We start from the raw sequence: 25,725 nt of genomic DNA, 5'->3' as shown, positions 1-25,725 counted from the left end.
ATTCTCTCACTGTCAGACTAGATCCTGGGCTGCAGTGCCCCATTTATCTGTTGTGATTACCTCCACAGGCCTGACATAAGTTAAGTACCTGCAGTTCTCTTCCCTCCAAGAGCAATTACAGAGGTAACCAGTGACCTGACAATCTTCTTAAAGCAAAGTATTATTTAATTGGAACCAAAGCAGTTCAGAGAAAAAGATGTGTTAAAACAATAAATAGACTATACATGTCTAGCTTACTGGGTATCTATGTCAGGTTTCAGAGGAACAGCCGTGTTAGTCTGTATTCGCAAAAAGAAAAGGAGTACTTGTGGCACCTTAGAGACTAACCAATTTATTTGAGCATGAGCTTTCGTGAGCTACAGCTCACTTCATCAGATGTTTACCGTGGAAACTGCAGCAGACTTTATATACACACAGAAATCATGAAACAATACCTCCTCCCACCCCACTGTCCTGCTGGTAATAGCTTATCTAAAGTGATCAACAGGTGGGACATTTCCAGCACAAATCCAGGTTTTCTCACCCTCCACCCCCCCACACAAATTCACTCTCCTGCTGGTGCTAGCCCATCCAAAGTGACAACTCTTTACATAATCAAGTCGGGCTATTTCCTGCATAGATCAAGGTTTTCTCACATCCCCCCCACCCCCATACACACACAAACTCACTCTCCTGCTGGTAATAGCTCATCTAAACTGACCATTCTCCTGGAGAATGGTCAGTTTAGATGAGCTATTACCAGCAGGAGAGTGAGTTTGTGTGTGTATGGGGGTGGGGGGGATGTGAGAAAACCTTGATCTATGCAGGAAATAGCCCGACTTGATTATGTAAAGAGTTGTCACTTTGGATGGGCTAGCACCAGCAGGAGAGTGAATTTGTGTGGGGGGGTGGAGGGTGAGAAAACCTGGATTTGTGCTGGAAATGTCCCACCTGTTGATCACTTTAGATAAGCTATTACCAGCAGGACAGTGGGGTGGGAGGAGGTATTGTTTCATGATTTCTGTGTGTATATAAAGTCTGCTGCAGTTTCCACGGTAAACATCTGATGAAGTGAGCTGTAGCTCACGAAAGCTCATGCTCAAATAAATTGGTTAGTCTCTAAGGTGCCACAAGTACTCCTTTTCTTTTTGGGTATCTATGTATCTTCCACATGGAGATCCTGGTATGTCTGGTGATGCAGCTGCCTTTTTATATTCTCTGCCATGTGGCTTTTACATCCTTTGTCCTAAACACATGCTCACAGCACATGGGCATGGAAAAGTATTTGGAGTCTCCTGTCCCTAGGCATGTCCCTAAAAGTCCTGCTGACTGATATGCACAGCCCCTAGCTTCTCTCAATGGGTTTATTGTACAGCTGATTTTTCCCTTGTCAGGCCATCAAGCAGGCTGGAGAGTGCTGATGCCTATCTTTCTTGGGGTGTCACCCAGATGCATAGCACAAGTTTGAGATATCAATATACCACACATATTTATAACTCATGATACAGAGATGATATATACATATAAAGTAAGCTTACTATATTTAGCAAATCATAACTTTTCAGGTGATACCTTACATGGCATATCTTGTATAAGATTCATTGCAATTTTGTAATCTTGGTATCAATAATATTATAAATAGTCACCCATATTCCATACAGCTTGCACCAGTTTCCTAAATTCCACCTGTAAATCAACAAGCAGCCAATGCAGATTACTGAGTACTAGTGTCATGTACTCATAGCAAGATACATAAAGTGACAAGTGGGACACTGTCTCCTATACACCACTTTCAGTTTTCAAGTAGAAGTAAATTATAGCCCTATACATAATATCAAGCAATAATCTAATTTTCAAATACAAAGGCATAAATGACAGTGTGGGTCGCATCCAAGAGTCATTGCATGTCATGACTCGATGCAGTTTAGAAAAAAGTCATCCTGGTCACTGGACTCACAGCATTTGCTACGCAAACAAAACCCCAAGATTGAACTAAAAATGTTAATACTTCTCATAATTACTGTAATAGATGCTTCTGAAAATGGGCAGTTTGGACTGTCATTGTACTCTACATACAATGACTAATAGCAATAATAGAACCTAGCTCTTATTACATAATTGTCTGTCTTTGATCAGCTGCTTATACTAGTCTATAATTGTCTCTAGTTGATTGTTGTAATAGAACTTGCTTTTGTTCTGGTATCATCTGCTTTTGATTTATGTCTGGAGTGATATACAGTGTGTTTGTATTTTAACTGTATTTTTATGGCACTCTAATATCCTGTCATCTGAACTGGATTTTTTAAGAGAACAATCATTGTATCAGCATTTACCTGTCATTAATGAGGATGAAGATTCAGTCTCCTCCGTGATTAAACAAAATAGCTGCTTTGATACTTTTTGCCTCCCATAGACAGCTCTAAACTTGCCATTGCAGCATCTTGCAGGAACTCTCAGTAAGCTCTTCTTCTCCACCTCTCTTAAAATGTCACCCTCCCCCTCACACACACAATGCCAAAAATCCATTAAAGAAGATGGGCCAGAGATTCTTTCCAACACTGAAATATACTCAGCACAGGGGGGAGATGGAGATTCATCAGGTTACTGCTTCCTGATTCTCAAGGGTCTTCGCCCAATCCTTATGTAAGTGGGCCATATGCCAACTGAGTATTGAAATAGTGGAATAGAGGTATGCCCTGCCACTCATACTCCAATGCCAAGAAGTGGGGACAATTGACATTGGAGTCACCCTAACTGGTTTTATGAGAATTACCCACCATTGCAGCCCAAATATGCCCACTTCGCACCCACTTAAGTGGTGCACAAGTGGAGCTGAGAATCTGGCCCAATAACTCTTCCTAGTTTGAAAATTAATGTTTACAAATTTATTGCTTTTGTTGCAACGCCCTTGACCCTAATGAGGCACACACATTAATTTATCACTGGCTGCCTTGTGTTTAGCAGAGTTCTAGTCAAAGAGGCCTATTTGATACTTGGTTTTCTATATATGTACATTCAAACCATTCAACTCTTTATTGCTTTAGGAAAGATGGCTGTAGTCCCACTGACCTATACTCTCTTCCATCCTTGCAGGTTTCTAGGCTTTGAAAGTCTTTGTTGTATTTCAAAAAGTGGAAGGAATACAATTTTTTCAAAAATTTCTGTAGTCTTTAAATTAATTTTCCATTGTATTTCTTGGTGCTGAATTAAATATCAGACAACAGAAGCTATCTTGGCGAATAATGCAAATACAAAACAACCACATATGCTATTAGGTAACAAGAAGTTAGGCATATGAGGAATATGACTTTTGTGTTAAAGTTACCAATCTTTGAAGGCATGAAAGATAAGGAAAATTTGAATATGTTTCAATAGCTATATTGCTGTAAATCTGCCAAATTGCGATAACTGTTAACCTCTTGTTGTAAATTTGAGGTTATATCTTGTTACTAAAAATAATGTTTAAACTTGACACTTTTATTCCAAAGATTTCACAACACTTTATAATGAAAAGTTTATATTGTCATCACCATTTTGCAGATGGAGAAACTAAGGAATAGAAAAGTGTAGTGACTTGTATATGGTGAGACCCTGGCAGTGGGGAACCAAACCTAGGTCTTCTGATTTCCAACCTGTGTCCTAATCCTGTGGAACCTGTCCACTAATTAAAGTGGAACTAGAAGATGTAATTTAACAGTGAGAGCAAACTTCATGAAAAATAAGATTATTTTCTGTATAACAGCTCATGTCCAAGGGTAAATATAATCTTATTCCTGCAACATGTTATTTGATTTTTTACTTTAAAACATTACATACATTGGGCAGTGATTGGTGGTTTTTTTCCATGTGAACAGGTAGAGGCAAAACTAACCTCTCCCCCATAACTACCATAATGAAATAAAAAAAATAGATGCAATAAAAAGTATACTAATACTAATTTTGAGGTTTAATGAGTTACAAATAGAAAACTCGTAAAATTAAGATGAACTGCAGGGCAGGGAAGGCACACACAAAAACAAAGCTATAGATAAAATATTAACACCAAAGTCTGCTTTTATGTATGCCACCAATGCCTATCTAGTTCGAAATGTAGATGTTTGATAGTTGCATCAGCTCTGTTGCCAAGGTGAAGTACACAATTATTATAGTGCTGCTGAAATAATTACGATCACCTTGTTTTTAATCTTTCCCTGTAGGATTTTGGAGATGATGGGTCCTTGTACATTACTAAGGTTACCACAACTCACATGGGAAATTACAGATGCTATGCTGATGGCTATGATAATCTCTATCAGACTCATATCGTCCAAGTAAATGGTAAGGAAAGAAGTTCTAATTGCCAGTTGTAGGGCAGTCTCTGGATATTATTTGGTAGATTTTTTTTTCAGTTATTTAACTTCATATTACAGCTGAATACAATAGTAGATACAGCAGGCAATATGTTTTCGTTAATAGCTTTTCTTCTGTATAAAAGATTGCAGGAAAACAAAATATAATCACAGTATTTAGTGATCCTACATAAATAATATTTATTAAAAAGAATAATAAAAAAAACAAACATTTTTTTTCTGTACACCAATCCCTTAACATTGTTAGTGCACATTATTACCATGCTATTTGTACAATAGGTATTTATGAAAAAGTAACTTTGAATAACAACATAATCATTATACTGCACAATCTGTGAAAAAATATGTTTGCAGCTCTATTTCTCTGCAAAAATATTAAGTATAATACAAATTGAAAAAAAAACACATTTGTTTTTAAAAAGGCGTAAGTGTTGAGCTTCAATTAATCTCCATGAGAATCACTGGCTTCTCTGTTTTTTTAAAAATCAAAGCATCTCTTTAGGTGCCTAATTGTGGTTTTTGGAGTACAAATTTAGGCTTTGGATTTTGAAAATCTTGTCCACAATATTCAAGGCCTTTGTCAGCATATAAAGCCCCATTCCTGTATTCCTTACTCAGGCAGAACCTCAACTGAAATCAGTACTAGTATCCTTAACATCTGCCCTTCCCTTGGCTTGCAAGACACTGTCCTCTCCTCATTCTCCTCCCACCTCTCAGGTTGTTCTTTCAAGTTATTTTTGAGTGGTCTTCCTCCACCTCATGGAGCTCAGTCCTTGCCTCCTTCTCTTTTTCTGTTTTATCGTTTCTTTGAAAGACTTCATCTGTGCTCATGGCTTCAATTTCCATGTTTATGATGATATTTACCTTTCCACTCTCAGATTTCAATATTCTTCATCCAATCCAATATTTTTGGTCAGGATTAAAGCTTTTAAAGTCTGTTTCTCTGTAATGTGGCCCTAGATGTCTGGCCAGCAGCCCAAAATTCCTTATCTTTCTGCTGAAGCCTACTCCATTCTCCCAGTCTTTGTTACTGTTGGTACCACTACTGTTCTCCTTTTTAGCTAGGCCCAAATTCTTGTCAACTTTGACGCTCCCTGTCTGTTCAGATCCATTGAACGTGTGTCCACTCCCTGACACTTCTTCTCTCAACTCTACAATATGACCTTTCTTCTCTGACCAGACATCTGTGATTCTCATCCATGCTCTCATTATTTCCTCCCTTGATAACTAAAATATTCTCACTGGCCTCCCTGATATCCACATTTGTCCATCCTATCCATAAAAAAATGCACCATTCCCTTGTCCTTCAGTCTGACTACATCCACCACCTCCACCTTTGCATTCCCCTGGTAACTCCACTTTCTCCATCACATCAAATTCAAGATTCTTGTTATTGCCCTAACTTAGTCTCTTCATGATCTTTCACTCTCACATTGTCTTCCCATTCCCTGTGTTCCTTCAGTGCTGTCAACCTTGAATGCCTATTTGTCCATATCTTCCACAAGTGTCTCCGTGTTTTCTTCCATGCAGCCTGTTGCAGGTTGAATGCCCTTCCTGCAGTAATGCATAAAACCACTAACCTTCCTCCTTGAAATCTCTCCTCAAGCTTTGAAGCCAACAAGAAGCCAGCCAATTAACTCTGGCTAAACTGAGGAGGAAATAGAGACAGCTGATATTTATTTAAAGACAAACATTAAACCTGAAATTTGAATACATAGCAAGGCTATGTAACTACATGGACATATTAGTGTTACCCTTATCATCATAGTGCTTAGCAGAATAGGGACCCTATCCTAATGAGGGGGTTTGGGTGTTATTATAGCACAATTAATAGTGTTGTGCAGTTCTTAATGTATGTCATTTGGACCCAATTTAGCACTCCTTACTCAGGCAAAACTCCTGTTGAAGTATGTGCAAGCTTTGCCTGAGTAAGCAATGCTAGCTGGTTCCTAAAATTTATACATCAATGGCCTGATTATCAAAGTACTGAGCACCTGCTTTGTTGCTGCTGCTGCTATTGTTGTTTATTATTTATATTGCTGTAGTGCCTCGAAGCCCTAGTCCCATTGTGCCAGGCACTGTACATGCATAGAACAAAGAGACGGTCCCTGCCCTGAAAAGCTAAGACAAGAGACAACAGATGAATGCAACAGATAGGCAGAGAGTGCCCAAGGAAACAATGAGATGTAACTTCTTCAACTCCCTTGACTTTAGTATGATTTGTTGGTGCTCAACACTTCTGATAATGAGGCCATAAAAATGCAGGACACTAGAGGTGGAAACCATTTCATGCTTTTCTTGGCTATCTTCAGAAAAGCACTTTTCTTTCAGAATGGGTGCTTATACAATAAAACATCCACAACTGAAATACTGATTTTTTTACACATTCTTGCAGTTGCAGGATATGTCCATCAGCATATTACTGTTACTGTGTGTTAGTCATTCAGAGCATATTGTAAATGTACATGGTGCTGAAGGCAATAGCTGCCTATGCTACTACATGTCACTATCAGATTATTTAAAGCTACCCAAGCAAATTGACTAGTCCGTTTTTTCTCTGCCCTGACAGCTGCTGCTCTAAGAGTCAGCACTGGAGTGACCCCTTCTCTCACAAGTTTGGATACTGTTTTTCTTTAGCCTGTCAGATCTAGGATCAGGTTAAAGTAATTCCTGATGGGAATTTAATGCCGAGGTTGGTGTGTTATCGTATTATATATGTGAACTGTACCACTATGTATTTAATGTAATAGCAAGAATATTGTCTATTTGAAGACACGGTTACACAATTATTTTGTTTCTGTTGTAGCATTATCTAATGAAACTGCATACTGATTAACCATTATAATTTGTATGTTGTAGTTAAATGGGATGAAAAACATTAAGTTTAATGTTCTGGTCAAATGAACAGCACTTCCATAGATTACATCTGTACATCTAAACTGTAATGTTCCTAGAGAGAGACAAGATAATCAGTACTCATAGGCTAGGATAATAACCAATTAATATAATGACACTAGTCTAACAGAAGAGTCAAAAGAAGGTTAATGAGATAGGGAGGCTTAGTTGATCTTAACATCTAGCGTGAGGGTACTATATATCTATATCTATATTGCATTCACCAGTTTGCCCAATCCTTAAACATTGCAAAAATATTTTATACTTTGGCTTATTTTGTGTATATCAGGATTAAACTCTAATTTTCTGAATTGGCGTATTAAGTGTTAAAAAAAATTAGTGAAGCCCTTATTTAAATAATACAGATAATCACTGCATAAAAATTTGCATATTATGGACAGAATACATTCTTTACTTTTTATGTAAATAATGTTTTATGTGAACATTAAGTATTTTAAGCCTTTTCTCATACATATAGTAAATAGACAACTCACCACAAAACAATGCTGGTGCAGGAATAATTATTTTACTGATTAATAATTCTTTGCACTTATGTAACACTTTACATTGTCAAAGTGTTATAGAATCATTAGATAATCCTAATAAGAGAATATTTAAATTCTTGCTGTTGAGCATAGGATTGATCCCTTTCATCCAAATGTTTCCATGGGTCCACACTCAATTTTCTCTGGTGAAATCAAGCTAAATTATATTGTCAGCATACAGTAGGTAAATCTATCACTACATGTTATGGGCCCAGTATTGTAGCTATTGGCTGTGTAATTGACAGTGCATGACTGGGGCCTGTACTAAATGAACATATATCACATTTGGAATCCTTAAAACTCCACATGTAAAATGTAATGGTTGAAGAATTCTTCCTCATGACATGGATTATTTCTAAACTGAGGGACTAAGATACAAGACTAACTAAACCTATTCAACAAAAATGGCTAAAGATTTGGCTCCACACTAAATGAATTATTCAGCATGGGAATGTTTTTGGCTGGTCATTGAAATCCTGCTTGATGGTGGAGAGCTCATGTAGCTGAGTCTTCCTGACTCAATAGATCATTCCCCACAATTCTGGATATGTCAAAAACTGAAATGGGCTATTCTTAATTCCTTTATGAAATATCTATTTTAAAAAACTTAATTTTTGTCAACAAAATTTCTTCTAAAATTTCTGTGATTTGATGATGATGAAATTGAGGGATTAATGTTGCCATAAAATTTTGAGCAGATTATTTAGATATTGGAGTATGTTTGCATGTTTTTAAGATCTGAAATGTTTCTATGTTGGAAACATTAATGATATGGGAGGGTTTTTTGTTTGTTTGTTTTTTGTTTTGGTGGCAAGAGATAATATGAAAATCATGAAGCCTGTTCTAGGACAATGATGGGGTGAATTGATTGCTTTTATAATATTTCAGACAAAGAGGCATTGGCTAGTTCACTAACCCATAACATATTTATAAAATCAGCCCCATAATTTTTGATTGAAAGCTTGCTTTAGTCACAAAAGAAAATAGTGCAAATAGAACACCACAAATGCCGTGGTGAGTTACCAGTATTATAAAGACATTTGTATTCATTCCATCAAACCTATTTCTAACCCTTTTTACAGCAGTTGTATGACTACACTGTGGAAGAACAATGGCAGAATTCTTTAAAACAAAAGCAAATAATGGCAGCAGCAAAACTTTTTTCAAAAAATCTAACTTTTTGATTGGTTTACTTGTGAGTGACCTTATGATTCACCTCCAATTCATTCTTGTTTTCTCCTGGAATAAAACAATTGTGGTGGGTCAGCTATTCATCCCAAATATCCCCAACCCACTGCTCTCAAAGTACCTACATCATGCAATTTTCCTACTTGAATCACAAGAGTTCAGTTAGTTCTCAAGATAACAGATCACACTTTGACGCTAGGGGAAAAAAATAGATTGTATCATAGAAGAGTTATTTTACTTCCTTGCTCTGGGATGTTATTCTTTATTCTAACTGAATGTATTTATTAAGGACCAATGCGGAATATAAATCAATCTTTTTGTTGTTGTTCTTTGGGATTATGTTAGCGTGATATGATTAGAACAATTTACAGTAACCTGAGGTTTCAAACGATGACTCTACTTCAGCTGACACATGCAAGCTCTCAAAAGTGCCCTGGGAAAAGCATAATGTAGATATCTTAGAAGTAATTGCATTTGGGTTTTCTTTTTCTCATTACCTGAACATTTACCATGTCATCTGAGTATATGATGTTGTTCTTATGGATCTATTCTCTCCATACCCATGGATGTTAATCTTACTGATTCTACTGGGAGTTATGTGCACAATATCTAGATGACACCAGATCCTTATTTACAGCTCAGTTGTTCTTTCATATAAATGAAATGACCATAGATATACTTGCATGGCTTTTCCAAAGGATAAATTCCAGGACTTGATATCTTTTGTGATAAAGAAAAGTCCAGGATTTCATCTGTTAATTCAGGCATATATTTTTTAAAAGCTGGAATAGAAATAGTTTGATTTCCATTGTGTATTTTACAGAAGAGCTAAATAAGTAATAACATAACATGAGATCTTTATCTCTGCTCATTACTATTGATTTTTTTCCCAAAAGCCCCACTGACTTCTATGGAGCTTTCGTGCAAAATGATTGCATGTGTTCTCCTCATGCCACATTTGGGTTCTGGACTAAACCCTCTTCAGTGAGGTTATATTTTACTACTTCAAAGGAACAATCACTGAGCTAAATTCTTAGTGGGTGTAAATCAGTACAACTATGCAGATTTACACCAGCTGAGGAACTGGCCCATTGTACTCAAGTACCTTTTAACCTGAACAGCTTTTTGCATCCAAGTCAGATATTTCTCCTTAATTCTAAAAGAAAAGATGATTCTTTAGAGCATTAGTAGTTTCCAGTTCATTATGGAATTATTATTATTTTTCACTAAATAGATTTCATTTCATTTCTAGCATTTATATGTCTCTGGGGAATAGGGATCGACAACTCTTGCCTGAGGCATCATTCCTAGAAAAATTATGTTACTGTAGAATTTATTAGCTGGAGATAGATTTCTTCCTGCATCACATTCAAATCAAGTAATTCCATGTACTTTAATGGTCTTAGTTGCAAAGAGTGTAGTCAGAACCTTCTTTGATTCATTTAATTTGGCAGGGCTCTGATGAGGGGACCTAGAAACCCTATCCTTGCCATTTAGTCATAAGATCCTCTGTCCATTATAAAACTTTTGGTTTAAGTATTCAAGCATTTGCATTTAAAATACACCATTAATGAGTGCTTTAGCATGCATGCATAAAATTTTCTTTCCATGAGCACATGGAGCACAATCACAGCTGTTATTAGTTATTAAATTTGAGAAAATACTCTTAGGGTGAAGCTCATTTCCTAGGGTGTATCACAACGAGGCTATGGAAAAAATAGTATGAGTTTGTATAATTAAAGAATGTATTATAATGCACACAAACTGGCAACATAATATAGTTTGTATGAATAGCCTTCATTCTGGCATTTCTTAACCTTTGAGAGCTTGACTTTGCAACTTTAATAACTTTCCTTTGATCATAGAATCATAGAATATCAGGGTTGGAAGGGACCTCAGGAGGTCATCTATTCCAACCCCCTGCTCAAAGCAGGACCAATCCCCAACTAAATCATCCCAGCCAGGACTTTGTCGAGACTGACCTTAGAAAGCTCTCAGGAAGGAGTTTCCTTAGAAACCTCCCTAGGCAACCTGTTCCAGTGCTTCACCACCCTCCTAGTGAAAAAGTTTTTCCTAATATCCAACCTAAACCTCCCCCACTGCAACTTGAGACCATTTCTCCTTGTTCTGTCATCTTCTACCAGTGAGTCGGTCTAGATCCATTCTCTTTGGAACCCCCGTTCAGGTAGTTGAAAACAGCTATCAAATCCCCCCTCATTCTTCTCTTCTGCAGACTAAATAATCCCAGTTCCCTTAGCTTCTCCTCATAAGTCATGTGCCTCCAACCCCCTAGTCATTTGTGTTGCCCTCTGCTGGACGCTTTCCAATTTTGCCACCTCCTTCTTGTAGTGTGGGGCCCAAAACTGGACACAGTACTCCAAATGAGGCCTCACCAATGTCGAATAGAGGAGAATAATCACCTCCCTTGATCTGCTGGCAGTGCTCCTATTTGTACAGCTCAAAATGCCATTAGCCTTCACCGTATCTACCTCTCCTCCCAGTTTAGTGTCATCTGAAAACTTGCTGAGGGTGCAATCCATGCCATCCTCCAGATCATTAATGAAGATATTGAACAAAACCGGCCCCAGGACCGACCCTTGGGGCACTCCACTTGATACCTGCTGCCAACTAGACATGGAGAAAAATGATCACTACCCATTGAGCCCAATGATCTAGCCAGCTTTCTGTCCACCTTATACTCCATTTATTCAGCCCATACTTCTTTAACTTGCTGGCAAGAATATTGTGAGAGACCGTATCAAAAGCTTTGCTAAAGTCAATGAATAACACGTCCCTTGTTTTCCCCTTATCCACAGAGCCACTTATCTCATCATAGAAGGCAATTAGGTTCGTCAGGCATGAGTTGCCCTTGGTGAATCCATGCTGACTGTTCCTGATCACTCTCCTCTAAGTGCTTCAGAATTGATTTCTTGAGGACCTGCTCCATGATTTTCCAGGGACTGATGTCATGTTTTTGTTGTTGTTCAAGGTTTTGGTTTTTTTATAACTTCCTTTGGTTTATTAAGAAGAAAACAGGCAAAACATAGTATACTATAACTGCAACTATAAAAGAAAAGGAGTACTTGTGGTACCTTAGAGACTAACCAATTTATTTGAGCATAAGCTTTCGTGAGCTACAGCTCACTTCATCAGATGCATTCAACTATAATGCTTCCCTTGCATACATCATCAGCAGAGCATGAACTCTGGAGTCTCTGCGTTGCAACACAGATCACATGGGCTAAATGACTAAAGAGCAGTTATGACATAATCGCAGATATGCCCTGTGGACCACTCATTAGAAGAAGAGTAATTAATTGAAATAGTGTGTTATGTATACACTAGTAATCCCGTTTTACTGACAACATAGCCAAGCACATATATTTGGCATATTCTACCTGAGAAGCAGAATGGATAAGATTAAGATCTCCCACCTTGTGTAATTTTTCTGTGGGGTGTGAAGCTAGTTCAACAATAAGTTTTGAGAAAACCACTGAATTATTCATCATTTACCAGCAGTGGTAAGTTTAGAATGTATGATCTCCTGGTTCCCAGCTCTGTGCACCTTCCCTAAGCCAGAGGGTATTTTAAGGAGATGGCAGAGGAAGAGATTTAACTCTGTACAATGCTGGGAATATACTCAGATGAAATTGTCAGTGATTTTAGCAACAGGCTTTAAGCAAGCTCTAATGAGCTTAGTGCACACTGCAAATGGCAATTTTTTGATATCTTAAAAGTCAGTTGATTCTGAATGGAGTTTCATGGGGAAAGTAAAAGCCTCTCCCTGTTGCTAGGCCTACTCCCTTTCAGATTTAAAGATTTACAGGGAAACAATGTTGTCTAGTGCTTAGAACATTCGACTGGAACTCAGGGTTCTATTCCTGGCTCAGTCAGTGGCCTATGGGTGATCTTGGGCAATTCCCTTCACCTCCCTGTGCCTTACTTTCTTCTTCCAGTTTGTGCTTTAGACATATGACTGTATATGTGTGTATTTTATTATGGAGTATTTCACAATAATTGACCTGAGACAATCCAACTAATTGTTCTTAAATCCCAGAGCCAAACCACCTGTTTAAATGAGCTCCAGAGGTACAGGCCACACTAATCTGCTGTACTAACACTCCCCTTAGCAAAAAAATAACGATAATCACGAACACTTATCAAGGTCTTGTGAAGGTGCTACAGTACACAGTTATCAATGAAAGTCTGATATGTAACATGTCACTATTGGCAGAAAAAAGATGTGATATCACAGTGGGCATATTCCTATTAGTAATCAATGATTAACCAAGATTTCTTAAATCCGCTAATTAGATTTTTTTTAAGCAAAAGTAATTGGTGATCTTATCTTTAATTATACATTAAATAGCAGGAACTTTGAGCTTCTTTGTAAAAGAGAAACAAGTTGTAATGAAGGTTAAAGAAACATACCTCCCTTTCCCCAAAGTTTTATTTCCTACAATTAAATAGAATTTGGAGCAGTTAACTGGTGTCACAAAACACAGTTGGAGAGATATGAAGTAAGATAACTAAATGAAAAAATGAATCCCATTCCAACATAATCAGTTAAATATTTTCAAGTGTTATCCAACTGTTTACAAGAAATGCCCCAGTATGTTGTCCCATTTAGATCCTGTTAATAAAGAAATGCTTCAGATTTCTGCCTACTAAGAAGTACACCAATGTATTGTATCTCAGGAAGGATGTGTAAAATTAGAGGTAGCAAAGAGGTTCTAATATGTAGAATTACAGATTAAAGGCTTCCAAACACCATATATGGCAGACTAAAACATCCTTTTCTCAATAAAAAGGATTTTGCTTTTATCCCTGAAAGAAAAATATTTATCTGTTACTTCCTGCAAGTGTCTTCGAACAACTATAGGCACTCTTCCATTTCCTAAAAATAAACAGTTCTATTAGCTAAATAGTCTGACAAGCTCCTATACTTACTAGTATATCAACCTGACCAGTTCTATTAAAATTTCTGTTTTTCTGGTTGCCGCCTCCTCCTTCCTCCGCCCCCCTACCATGGGCATGAGTTCTAGTTCCCTCTACCTGATGGAATATGAAAAGGAGTACTTGTGGCACCTTAGAGACTAACCCATTTATTTGAGCATAAGCTTTCGTCGGATGAAGTGAGCTGTAGCTCACGAAAGCTCATGCTCAAATAAATGGGTTAGTCTCTAAGGTGCCACAAGTACTCCTTTTCTTTTTGAGAATACAGACTAACATGGCTGTTACTTTGAAACCTGATGGAATATGTAAGAGCTGCTCAAATATGTAAGATGTTTAAATACTAATCTACAACTGATGCAGTCAACAAATATTTTTATTCACAATAGTGCCAACCCTGAAGGTTCAAAAATTAAGAGTCAAAAATTATATTTTTTTTAAAAAAAAAACATGCTTTTTAGTTGATTTTTGAACTTCCCCCACCCACCCCTGTGTGTCTCCTGCAGCATGGCCCTGGCTGGCCTGGGTCATCTGACTTGGGTTTGCAGGAGGGTGGGACTCAGAGTCAGGGCTGCAGTCCAAGCCCAACCACCTACACTGCAGTTTTTAGCCCCAGAGCCCAAGACCCACAAGCCCAAATCAATTGGCCCAGGCTCTGAGACTCAGTGCCAATTTTTTATTGTAGTATAAATGTACCTTCAAGCTGTACCTGGCTGGAGCTCAGCCCTCTTACTTCCAGGGACCTAAACCCTTCTCCCAGTCAGGGTCTCTAGTAGGAACATCCTGCTCACTACAGTTCCTCTGTCATAACTCCCTTAATCTTAGCTTGTCTACACTACGCAGCTTTTAGCAACAAGGCTGTGTCACTAAAAGTCAGTGTGTATAAACGCTCTCTGTTGGTATTTTGTCAGCACTTTTGCCGACAAAATACTTCCAACCCTACGAGCGATGTTAGCTTTGTCAGCAGGAGAGCACTTCTGCTGCCAAAGCCGCATTCACAGTGCCACTTGCGTCAGCAAAACTTTTGTCTTTCACAGGGAGGCTTTTTTTAAGTACCCGTGAAAGACAAAAGTTTTGTCAACAACGTCACAGTGTAGACAAGCCCTTAGGATCTTCCCTGGACTAGTCACTCACAGTCTTTACCATTTCCCAAGCTTTTTGGCTCCTCCTGCTCTTTATAGGGAAATTACCCTGATCTCTCCCAAAGTATGGCTCATTCTGTAATCAGCCTTGGCTTGCTCCCACCCTTAAGGGGATCTACTACAAGCACAATAAAACTGGGTGGGAACCAAAAGTGGGAACCAAAAATCATTTTTAATTAGAGGATTTCACTGTTAGCATAAAATACTGTTTTTTTTCCTGTGACTTTAAAAGTTATATTTACAGTTGTCATACAGTAGCTATAGATTATACTGTAGGTCTTCAGCTACTATTTAACAAATTGATCAGATGAAAATAAGCTTCTGATTGAAATGTAGCCATGAAATATGATTTTTTTGCTGCTAGTGGAATTTTGGCTGTATCAGTTAAATGTGTAAAATACAGATATCCAGTATTTCAGGAAAAGCATTCCCAAAAAACTTCTAAGGGCAATATAAAAAATGACATACACCATATATGTTAATGCTTTCAATACTATATAGTGTAATGAAGTATTGGTGGATACTGTATGTATGGTTGCTGTTCTGAACCTTTCACCGGATCATTCAAGAGTTATTCCTTGGCAGTGAAGATGAAGTTAAGCACGTTATGGCATGGAAGTAAAGCATCTCTTCAACAGTTTTCAGTAATTATGTTGTTGTTTATTCTTCCTTTATGTTTAATTAATATCTCTACCATAACATTTGGGCACCATAACAGCATTTAAATGTACATAAAATAGTACCATGTAGGAACAACAAGTTTAAATTAATAAATTATGGGGAATATAATGAGTTTTAATCAAAGTAAAAAAGTGCAAGCATTTTGCCTCTAAACCTCATTAAATGTGAACTCTGATGGGCCTTCAATATACGCAAATTCTATAGGTGCTTTGAACCATTGCCTGTTGTATAGGCATCCAAAAGCAGTGACACATTAAGAATAACTCATACACTGTGGATTGTGTGGGTAAAAGGAAGAACACAAGGCGTGCACACACAGACCTTCTACTTACTGATATACACTACTTCCATTTTATCTAGATTGAGCTTCTGACAGTATTCTGTTATCCATATCACTACCTCCAGTAACCTCTGGGAGGGCAGAGACACCACAGCATCCAGATTCAACAAAAGGAGATGTGAAGTTAAATATCGTTCTTATATTAGCAATACTGCAGCCTAAAATGCAGGGGCTCCCAATTTCTCTTTTTATAGACTGGCTGATGGATGCCCCATGGAGGTGTGCTATCCAAGCATATTTCAGTGCTCTCTTCTCCCTTTATTCTCCTACCCTTTATGCCTCTGTACTCTTTCCATTTAATATTTTTCTCTTTTCATTATTAATTATTATGGTTATTAAATTGCATACAATGTCTTAAATATGCATGAGATTTTTCAGAACATGAAAAAAGGCATGCCCCAAATATCTTATGATCTACGGCCCCAATCCTGAAATTGAATCTGTGAAAGGTAATCTTTGTGTCCAAGCAGAGCCACGCTGATGTCCGTGAGTCTCTATGCATGCATAAGGATCCTTCCACATAGCATCTTTGGGGTCTAAACTTAAACTTAGAAATAATGTAACAAATGATAACAGGCAAAAAGGGGTGGAGGGTTTATGGAAGGCAGGCTCAGAGCAATATAATAAATTTAAGCAGTTGCTTCAGTTTTTATATGTTTGTGTCTTGCATGTTCAGTTTTTTTATAGTTATGTCTTGTAAATGTTACTTGTAGTTCATCAGTAAAGCTGATTGGAATTGTTTCTTTTTTTTTCTTTTGTGGGAAAATGCTGATTGGTTGAAACTGAAACTTTTTGTGGAAGCAGTTGTTTTGATGATGCTTTTGTTGGGAAAGCATCTTGGGTCCAGGAGGGTATCTCTGGGGAAGGAGGAGGGGGAAGAAGAGAAAGCAAAGATCTTCTGCTAATAGCCAGGTGGTTAGCGCACCACCTGTGATGTAGAAGACCTGCATTCAAGTCCTTGCTCTGAATCAGGTAGAGTAGGGACTTGAAACTGGATCTGTCTCTCTCCCCTTGTTTTTTCAGTAAACGTTTCCAAAGATCTCTGTTTTCTTCCAATATGCAATGCAAACAAAAATTGAAACCTTAAAATTTTTCACAACGCTAAATTCTTTTTATCCAGCCAGCCTTATTTATCAATTAAAATAATTAGGACTATAGGAATTTTTGTATTGGATCAGACCCAGGTCCATCTCACCCAGTATCCTGTGTCTGACAGTGGCCAGCACCTCATGCTTTAGAGGAAGGGACAGGAAACCCTGCAATAGGCAATCTACCCCTCTTAAAGATCTCTTTCTAATTCTTAAGAGTTGAGTGTTGATTTATCATTCACTTTTTTGTTAGCATCAACTATTATAAGTATGGATATTTTTGTTCATATAAAATGGATTAATGCTCATTGCTTGGAAAAATGCTCTGTGAGGTGATGGGGTAAAGGCTGAGATATGAAGATGCATGACAGCACAGGAGGAGGATGGAGGAGAACGTTTTTCCAAGAGTGTAAAAACAACCAAAAATATAATCAAACTGTGAAGTGTAGGTAAAACATGATCTGAACATTATGTATAAATCCTAATGAAAGATGTTGGTATATTGTAAATGATTCATACAAAATCCTGTTCTTCAAAGGAAATATATATATAAAGAAATCAATATCAAACCCTAAGAACAACTGAATTAAAATTCAGAATTGTGCAGTCACACTGTTGACAAGGGAAAGAGGGATTTCTCACAATGACATGCCTTCTCTTTCAGAAATTGACTTGCTGTGGAATGCAATGCTAGATACTGTTAAATATGCTGGTAATATCACAGTACCCTTTCATTATCTCATTATATATGGCTTCAAGGTTCTTAGAATCAACTGCTTGGAGAATTTTTTTTTTTAATGTGATAATTTTGCTTTTCATTTGACTGATAATTGTTTTCTGTATTCAGTTCCACCAGTCATTCGAGTCTATCCAGAGAGCCAGGCCAGAGAGCCTGGTGTGACAGCAAGCCTCCGATGCTACGCTGAAGGTATCCCAAACCCACAGCTTGGTTGGCTGAAGAATGGAATTGATATTACTCCAAAGTTATCCAAACAGTTAACCCTTCAAGGTAAAGAGGCATACTTACCACTGTCTAAGGGCAAGACTTGATTTAAAACAAACAATGGAGATTCTACAGTAGAATTTTACGTTTCATGCTGCTTTAATTTATCTGTTTAGAGAGACATTGTGCCATTAGGCACAGCCCTGAACCAAGGAGACAAGTGTGAATTGCACCACCTCAGGAGACACTGTGCCTTAGAGGTACCCTCTGAGGCACAAATCCCTCCCTGCTCCCCCTTTGCTTGAGTGAGAGAATGGGGAGAGTAATTGATTCTGGCCTGTACCTGCAATACATTTCAATACCTGGACCTGTCTCCAGTCCTGCACTAGAGTTTATCTGTGTGAGCCAGCACAATGAAGAGCTAAGACTCCTCCTACCCTGCAACCTGTACCAGATGGGGCAAGTGATATTAAACCTAAGATCCATGTAAATGAAGGGTGATGATTCTTACTCTCCCTTACTCCTCTGCACAGGTCTGTGTAGCAGAAGGCACACAATCCAGATCATCGTTTAACTGCAATTCAGTACTAAAGTTTTTGACTTGGAACTACTGCAATTTATGCTGTTTTTGCCATTTATCTAATTTAGGAGAAAATAATATGTTTAAAAAAAGATAGCCAAGAATCCCAGTTATTGTTTTTATTTGTTACACTGGTGTAAATCAAAACTCATTCTATTGACTTTAATGGAATTTTTCCAGATTTACTCCACCACAAATGAGAGCAGAACTTGGCCCAATGTTCCAAATTCATTTTTTACTCTACCTCCATTGAAAACAAAAGAGTTTACTTTAGGGATGGATTAGGATTTAAGTGAATTTTGTAAATTTTGCAGTTTCTGTTAAAACCATCAAAATCTGTTCACTGAGATAAGTAAAGAATGACTAGAACAGAGCATTAATCAGTTATTGGACATTATAAACATGAAACATATATACATTTATTAGTAAAGGTGTCTCATACCATTTTGTAATACATGCTGTAAATAAAATGCCAGCAAAGAGTTGAACTCTGCCAAAAGCCAGGCTGAAAATACAGTCTTTTAAGATTTAAAAACCACCCTTGCCTGCTGGACAGGAATTGGCAATACAGGAAGCAGTAATAGAATTGTCCAGCAATACTAGCAGTTTCCTTTGCAGGTTGAGTAGAAGACTCCAAGAGTTAAGTATCTGAATTGTCATGATCCTATTTTGCCACCTTTACTCACAATGGATGTGTCTTCTCAGCACAGTTAGCTTGAGTTATAACTTGAGTGTTACCTCAGCTGAACTCCTCTCCATACAGAACAATCTCTAGCTGGAGTTAGATGGTGCTTTAAACTCAAGCTAGCTAGTTCTTGGGGGTAGGGTGAAGAGGGTTGTTAAAGCTCTGTTGTTGTTGAAGCTTGATGTCAGGGGACTGTTGCCCCCTTACTAACATTCAGTGGTGCTGTTTTGGTTGGCTAGCTCCCAGTACTTAAAGGGGAAGGGTCAATGGGAAATCAGGACCCAGAGACTGACAGTCCCCAGGAACAATGGGGAGAGACCAATGTTCCAGAACAGGGTGGGCAGGCTAATCAGGGAGTCAGGAGGCCAGGGGGGGTCCCGTCCTCCGTGTGAGCTGGAATTGCCTGGGTCAGACAGAGTGGGGCCGAGCTAAGGAGAAAGCAGGGGCCCAAGCTGAGCTGGGGAGCAGAGCTGTGCCAGATTCAGAGGGACCAGAAAAGCAGCCCAGGAAACAGGTCAGAGTTAGGAGCAGTCACAGAAGCAGCCCAGGGAGAGCAGATCCTGTTCTGGGAGCAGAGCTGCAGCCCCAGAGCCAGAGAAACAGCCCAGGGAGAGAGCAGATCCTGTGCTGGGAACAGGGCTGCAGCCACAGAGCCAGATGTGGTGAACAACTGGGGCCAGTCAAGGGGGGACCTTGGGCAAAGGGCCCAGCACAGAAAGACACCCCCAGCCAAGGGTCCTTGCAGGCCAGACTGTGAGGGGGATCTACACCCGATGGGGGGCTGACACTGTCAAGAAAGGTCCCAACACCCAAAACCCAGAGGTGTGTGTCTACCACCATTGCAAGTGTCCAACCCGCAACATCCCTGCAGCACAGGCAGGGCCTGAGAAGGAGGCCTTGGACCTACAAGGAACAGACTGTGAAGTGCCCTGGCGTTCAGAGACTGTTTTCAATGTTCCCTGCTACAGAGCAGGGGGATGTGTTTTCCTTTAACCTTTCCCATTTTTCCTTATTCTTTTTTTAAATTAATTGTTAATTAAACAACTTGTATTTGCTTTAAATAGTATATAATGATCAGTGGGTCAGGGAAGTGCCCAGTGCAGAGAGAGTACCCTGGAGTGGGGACACCCTAGCCCCTGTCCTAGGTGACCACAGCAAGGTTAGGGGTCGAGCCCCCGAGGAATCCTGGACCCAGCCTTGTCAGGGTTACAAGTACTCTGCCAGACTGGAGAGTGGAAGGGGAGTCCTCAAGGGCAGGGAGGCCTCTGGGTAAAGGAAGTGGGAGCGAGGACTCAGATCCTTTCACTAGCCCACTTCACCGGGGTAGTGCAGAAGCCAGGAAAGTTCCCCACAACAGTGGGACTATTCCTCCGCTTACATTGAGATAGAAATGCAATGTGGATGCAACAGCTAGAATTACAACAATTCATCAGCAGCTAATGCAATCGCTCTGTGCTGGTAATCAAGTCACTCTGTGTAACCCTCTGTTGTTTTGAAGTGTGGACAAGATCTCTGAAGCTAGGCTAGTTTGAGTGCAGTTAACTCTAGTGTGCTAACTCCAGCTAGCTGTCATGTGAAGACATAACTGGTGAGTGGTACTTATTCATGTGAGTAATCTCATTGTAATAAGTGGGGATACTATTGTGAATATCCGTTACTTGACCTGAAAAGGGGTTGCAGAATTGAGCCATTAGTGTGCATCCAGAGGGTTTGTACTGAGGCAGTTAGCCCATGCCTCAACCCTTCTAGTTAACCAGGTCTGTCTATCCACGCTGGGAAGTAAACTCCCAGCTGCAGTGTAGACTTGCCTTCGGTGACTGGAAAAAATCCTCCCTTCTGAGAAATATGCAGGTGTGAGTTAGCAACAACTGTGCAGCATTTTTGAAAATCTGTTCTTTTTTATCTTTTTGTAGAAGTATTTCATGACAAAGTGCATCATGGTTTTTATTTTGAAAATGCGCCAGGGCCAGATTCTGGCACCCTTACTCAGGGTGAATAGTACCACAGCGTGTGAGTAGTTCCACTAATGCCAGTGAGGCTATTCAAGGAGTAAGGTACAACTCAATAGAAGTAAGGCTGTCAGAACATAGAGAAAACCCTCAAAGTTGGTTTTAGACAGCACTGAAAATGTGGATGCTACTTTTGGCTGGAAATTGGACAGAAGGCAGGCTCCTTCATGAGATTTCTAAAAGTAATGAATCTGGTCAGGTCAGATATATCACAAGATTCGCCTTTTGCAGTATTTCAGTGCTTCCTGTCGTAGCCAAAGTAATGATATAGAGAAGGGCAAAAATGAAAGAAAAAGAAAAATAATCAACATTTTCCAACTCCTAACAAAATTCGCTTCTGGTTCATTTCAAGTTTGGATGAAGATTCAGGTCAGTTCTTGTCCTATTGAAGCAGCCCCTATGCTTTCTAATATCCAGAATGCAGTCTCACGTAATACGGTGCGGCTTTATTTTTTGTACGACTTTCCATACATATGTTATTCCCAGATACTTTAAAATGTTAAATAATTGATAAAAACAGAGGGAGGATATAAGTTTCCATATGTTTTCATTTTAATATTTAATGCAAATTTGTAAATAATGGCAATCTAGTTCTCTAATATGAAAGAAGAACCCCAAGACACAAAGTCTAGTTCTGGATCTTTCCCAAAGTTTGGAGTGGGATCAAATCCTAGGGTCCAGTTTTATCCTTAACTCTAAAACAAAATTTAAATAATCCTCTATTTCCCGACACTAGATTCAGTTGTACTTAAAGTTGATTTGATGGATCTAATTTCTAGTGTATTTTTAGTCATTTAGGTCTAAATTTCCAAAAGTGATTAGTGATTGTAGGTGCTTCCACTTTTGCCCAAGTTGGGACACCTCAAAAGGGTCTGATTTTTTTCAGGAGCAGATGCACAGAACTCTTGAAAATCAGGCCCTTTTAAGAGGTCTCAGGTTGAACTCCCAAATATTGAGGCACCTGAAATCACTTGTCACTTCTGAAATGTATTTGTGTTTTTAACTTCTTTACTGCTCTAAGATAATTCTTGGGCTTTGGTAGGAGCTTTGATTGAACATCCATTGAAATGGATATAATTTAAAGATGCATGGGAGATCCTGCAGCTTTCAAAGTACAGCTGTATACTTATTTCTATATTAGCAACTTGTACTTTATATAAAGTGTAAATTAAAGGCCAATCTTGGGCTGTTAATCTCCCCTCTCTATTTTTATAAAAGTGCAGTCTTATCCACTTAATCCCAAGGACTTCCCACCCTTTCATAGGAGAGGGTCCCCCAGTGCTGAGAGTTACTATGTTGTCAGCAATGAGCAACACCTGAATTAGCAGGCTGCCTAAACGCAAGGCTGCCCTAAGTTTTGCTAAGTTATTGGGAACAGGAAGGAGAGGAACACTCAGACCTCTGATAAGGAACCTGGTAGCAGAAAGAGCAAGAGAAGCACCCAAAATATGCACAGCTAGTGGGGATGCTATGAAAGCTCTCTTGAAGGGATGTGTGGGGAGCACTCTTGCAAACAGACAATCTAAAGGAAAATGCTTTTGTGAAACAATAAGAGGCAGATAAAGGGAGTGATCCCATGGATCTCAGGCAATGTTCCCTCTAATTTTTGACAGGCCGTGTGCACAAAATATTCTTCTGTGCAAATTGTTGTGCTTCTGTGCACATTTTTTGCGCGTGGTGTTTCGCCGTGTGCATGGGGTTTAGGATCTGTGCGCACACGCACATGCTCACAGCTTACAGGGAACAGTGATCTCAGGTCTGTCTGAATGCAGGGTAAATAGCTCATTGAGATCCCTCTGTTCCATGTGCAGAGCTACTTGTTATCCATCCTTCTCTTGGATGATCTGCCACTTTAAGGGACCCTGTGGTGTTAGTCTCCCTCCACAACTCCATTATGTTCAACTTCAAAGGTAGGGCATGGGGCAGTGACTCCTCTAGACAGAGAAGTGTCTGGGGAGTGTGAGAGTGTTGAGTTCCTATCGACAATAATCCAAAGTGCATCTGGGGAAAGAGTACAGATGGGAAGGTAGCAGATAGCTCTGTGCAGAGAGTGTTGTATTTACCCTTATAGGTGATCATCCTGAGCTCTCTTAACCACTTCAGCTCCCCCAAGAGACATACCCACTTTCCCCTTGAAGGAGCACTTCATACCATGGGAACGTTTCCTTCTGCAGGACCACTGTCCATGGGAACATGCCTTCAGGACTCTGACAGCTCACTTGTGCTCTGGAGGGTTGTTTAGGGAGGTTCTCTTCTGACTTTAACATTAGATGTCTAGAGATAAATACAATGAGGAAAATTATCTTTTTTCAAGGAAAACATATTTCATGCCTTCTTACTTAATACACTTTATTAAAAATTAAATTATGGATAATCTTAATATATTTTTCCTGTAACCTGTCTATCCTTTACCCCACAAATCAGCAGTAAAAAAAAATGTAAAGACTGGAACAAAAGAAAAGTGCTCCTTGACAAGCTATATGCCACATCCCTGAGTCCCATTTTGTCCATATACAATTGTAAAGATTGGATTCTTAAACATGGATTCTGAATTTGAGCAGGCACATTTTGCACTTACAGCAGAGTGGCACTCCTATTACAAAAGGGTATTTGCATATGAAAACCAGAAAATTGTACACCTATCTACCCAAGTCCACATACAATTTCTCATTTGTATGCACAAAGATTGATTTTGTGTGTACAAACTTGTGCACAAAACACTATTTGAGTGTACTGTTTCAGAAGCATATCTGAAATATAGCCCTGAAATTGTTTCAGAGACAGGTTTCCACAGAATCCTACTATAAAATGCTGTACAAACCTGTCAGCTGCTATTCTGCATTCACTTCCAGATGTAGTAATCGCTATGGCTGTTTTTTTTTTAAGGCAGAATTATCAATTGAAAAGTGTATTAGAGCAATATTGCATATTTGAGAACCGTTTCAGAAAGGTGGATTTTCTTAGACTGATATTTCAAAGGACCCTCATCCCAGCCTCCTTGAGTAGCATTGCAGAAACTAGGAGCTATATCTGTTTTTCAGCATGTGGTGTAATTGTGCTTTTGACAGTTTGCATTTGTTTGACTTTTATTGCTGTAAGCACATATGAGTGAATTTTCAAGGGCATTTGTCCACATTTTGCACATATAAACTGTCATCTGCGTGTGCAGTGGCACTCTGATTGGTGAGCAGGAGTGTACGCATGAAAAAGAGGTTGGGTTATGCAAATTCGACTCTCTATTTTTCTAACTCAATTATACCAAATTATAAATAAATACAATTAATATAGCATCCCATATGCTAGAAGCCGTTTCTCTTTCAGCTTGAATTGAGCTGAAAATTTACCCCATTATGTTCTATGGAAGCCATGTTATTTTGTGTTAAATCAGCAATACAAGACGCCAGAATGTCAATGATTATATACAGCATAAGTAACAACAGCTAAAGTCTATAGAAGAGGGCATATCAGCACTCAAGCAGGTATCTAATCTGGAACTGACATCTAGATCCAAGCAGCAAGTACAATTGAGATATTCCTGTTCTTTGTGAAATGGTTGATAGTACTACTATACCTTTGGAGTAGTTTGGCATGGCTCAAAAGCATGAACTCAGGAACGAAAGCAGTTTAATTAGGATGAACTGAGAAAACTTCCTGAGTGTAATCTGAAAGCACTGTAGCAAAACTGAAATTGTTGTTCACATGGCGTGTTCTCCCTCTGTTTTCAGCAAATGGCAGTGAGGTTCACATTAGCAATGTGCGCTATGAAGATACAGGAGCGTATACTTGTATTGCAAAGAATGAAGCAGGAGTGGATGAAGACATTTCTTCTCTCTTTGTGGAAGATTCTGCTCGGAAGACCCGTATGTATTGGGAAGAAAGTCTATTTCTTATGTTAGCCCTCAGCTATGTGTTAAGAAAATTGATATTGGAAACCACTGTGAAGTATTAAAGTTTGTATGTCTAGATCAATGGTTCCCAAACTTGTTCCGCCGCTTGTGCAGGGAAAGCCCCTGCCAGGCCGGGCCAGTTTGTTTACCTGCTGCGTCCGCAGGTTCGGCCTATCGCAGCTCCCACTGGCCACGGTTCGCTGCTCCAGGCCAATGGGAGCTCCTGGAAGCGGCGGCCAGTACGTCCCTTGGCCCATGCCGCTTCCCACAGCCCCCATTGGGCTGGAGCAGCGAACCGCAGCCACTGGCGATTGGCCAAACCTGCGAATGCAGCAGGTAAACAAACCGGCCTGGCCAGGGGCTTTCCCTGCACAAGCAGTGGAACAAGTTTGGGAACCACTGCTCTAGTTAGTAAAGTCTAGTAGATAACAGACTCCAGTGAGTCCAAAGAATTGTAGTCT

General features: G+C 39.2%; 1 protein-coding gene across 9 annotated transcripts in view; it reads left to right on the top strand.

Annotated features, from left to right (window-relative positions):
* Positions 1 to 25,725, top strand: part of FSTL5 (follistatin like 5) — a 564,833-nt gene that overhangs the window by 442,539 nt on the left and 96,569 nt on the right. For all 9 annotated transcript variants that reach the window (XM_073341501.2, XM_073341502.1, XM_073341509.1 and 6 more), the window contains 3 exons: positions 4,176 to 4,296; positions 18,008 to 18,169; positions 25,103 to 25,237. In XM_073341501.2, coding sequence (XP_073197602.1) covers positions 4,176 to 4,296; positions 18,008 to 18,169; positions 25,103 to 25,237 — 418 coding nt within the window. The remainder of the gene's footprint in view (positions 1 to 4,175; positions 4,297 to 18,007; positions 18,170 to 25,102; positions 25,238 to 25,725) is intronic.

This window comes from Lepidochelys kempii, chromosome 4 (assembly GCF_965140285.1).
Source record: "Lepidochelys kempii isolate rLepKem1 chromosome 4, rLepKem1.hap1, whole genome shotgun sequence".
NCBI classification, from domain to species: domain Eukaryota; kingdom Metazoa; phylum Chordata; order Testudines; family Cheloniidae; genus Lepidochelys; species Lepidochelys kempii.
The sequence above is the reverse complement of the archived record's forward strand: the minus strand, read 5'-3'. Positions and strand labels throughout refer to the sequence as shown.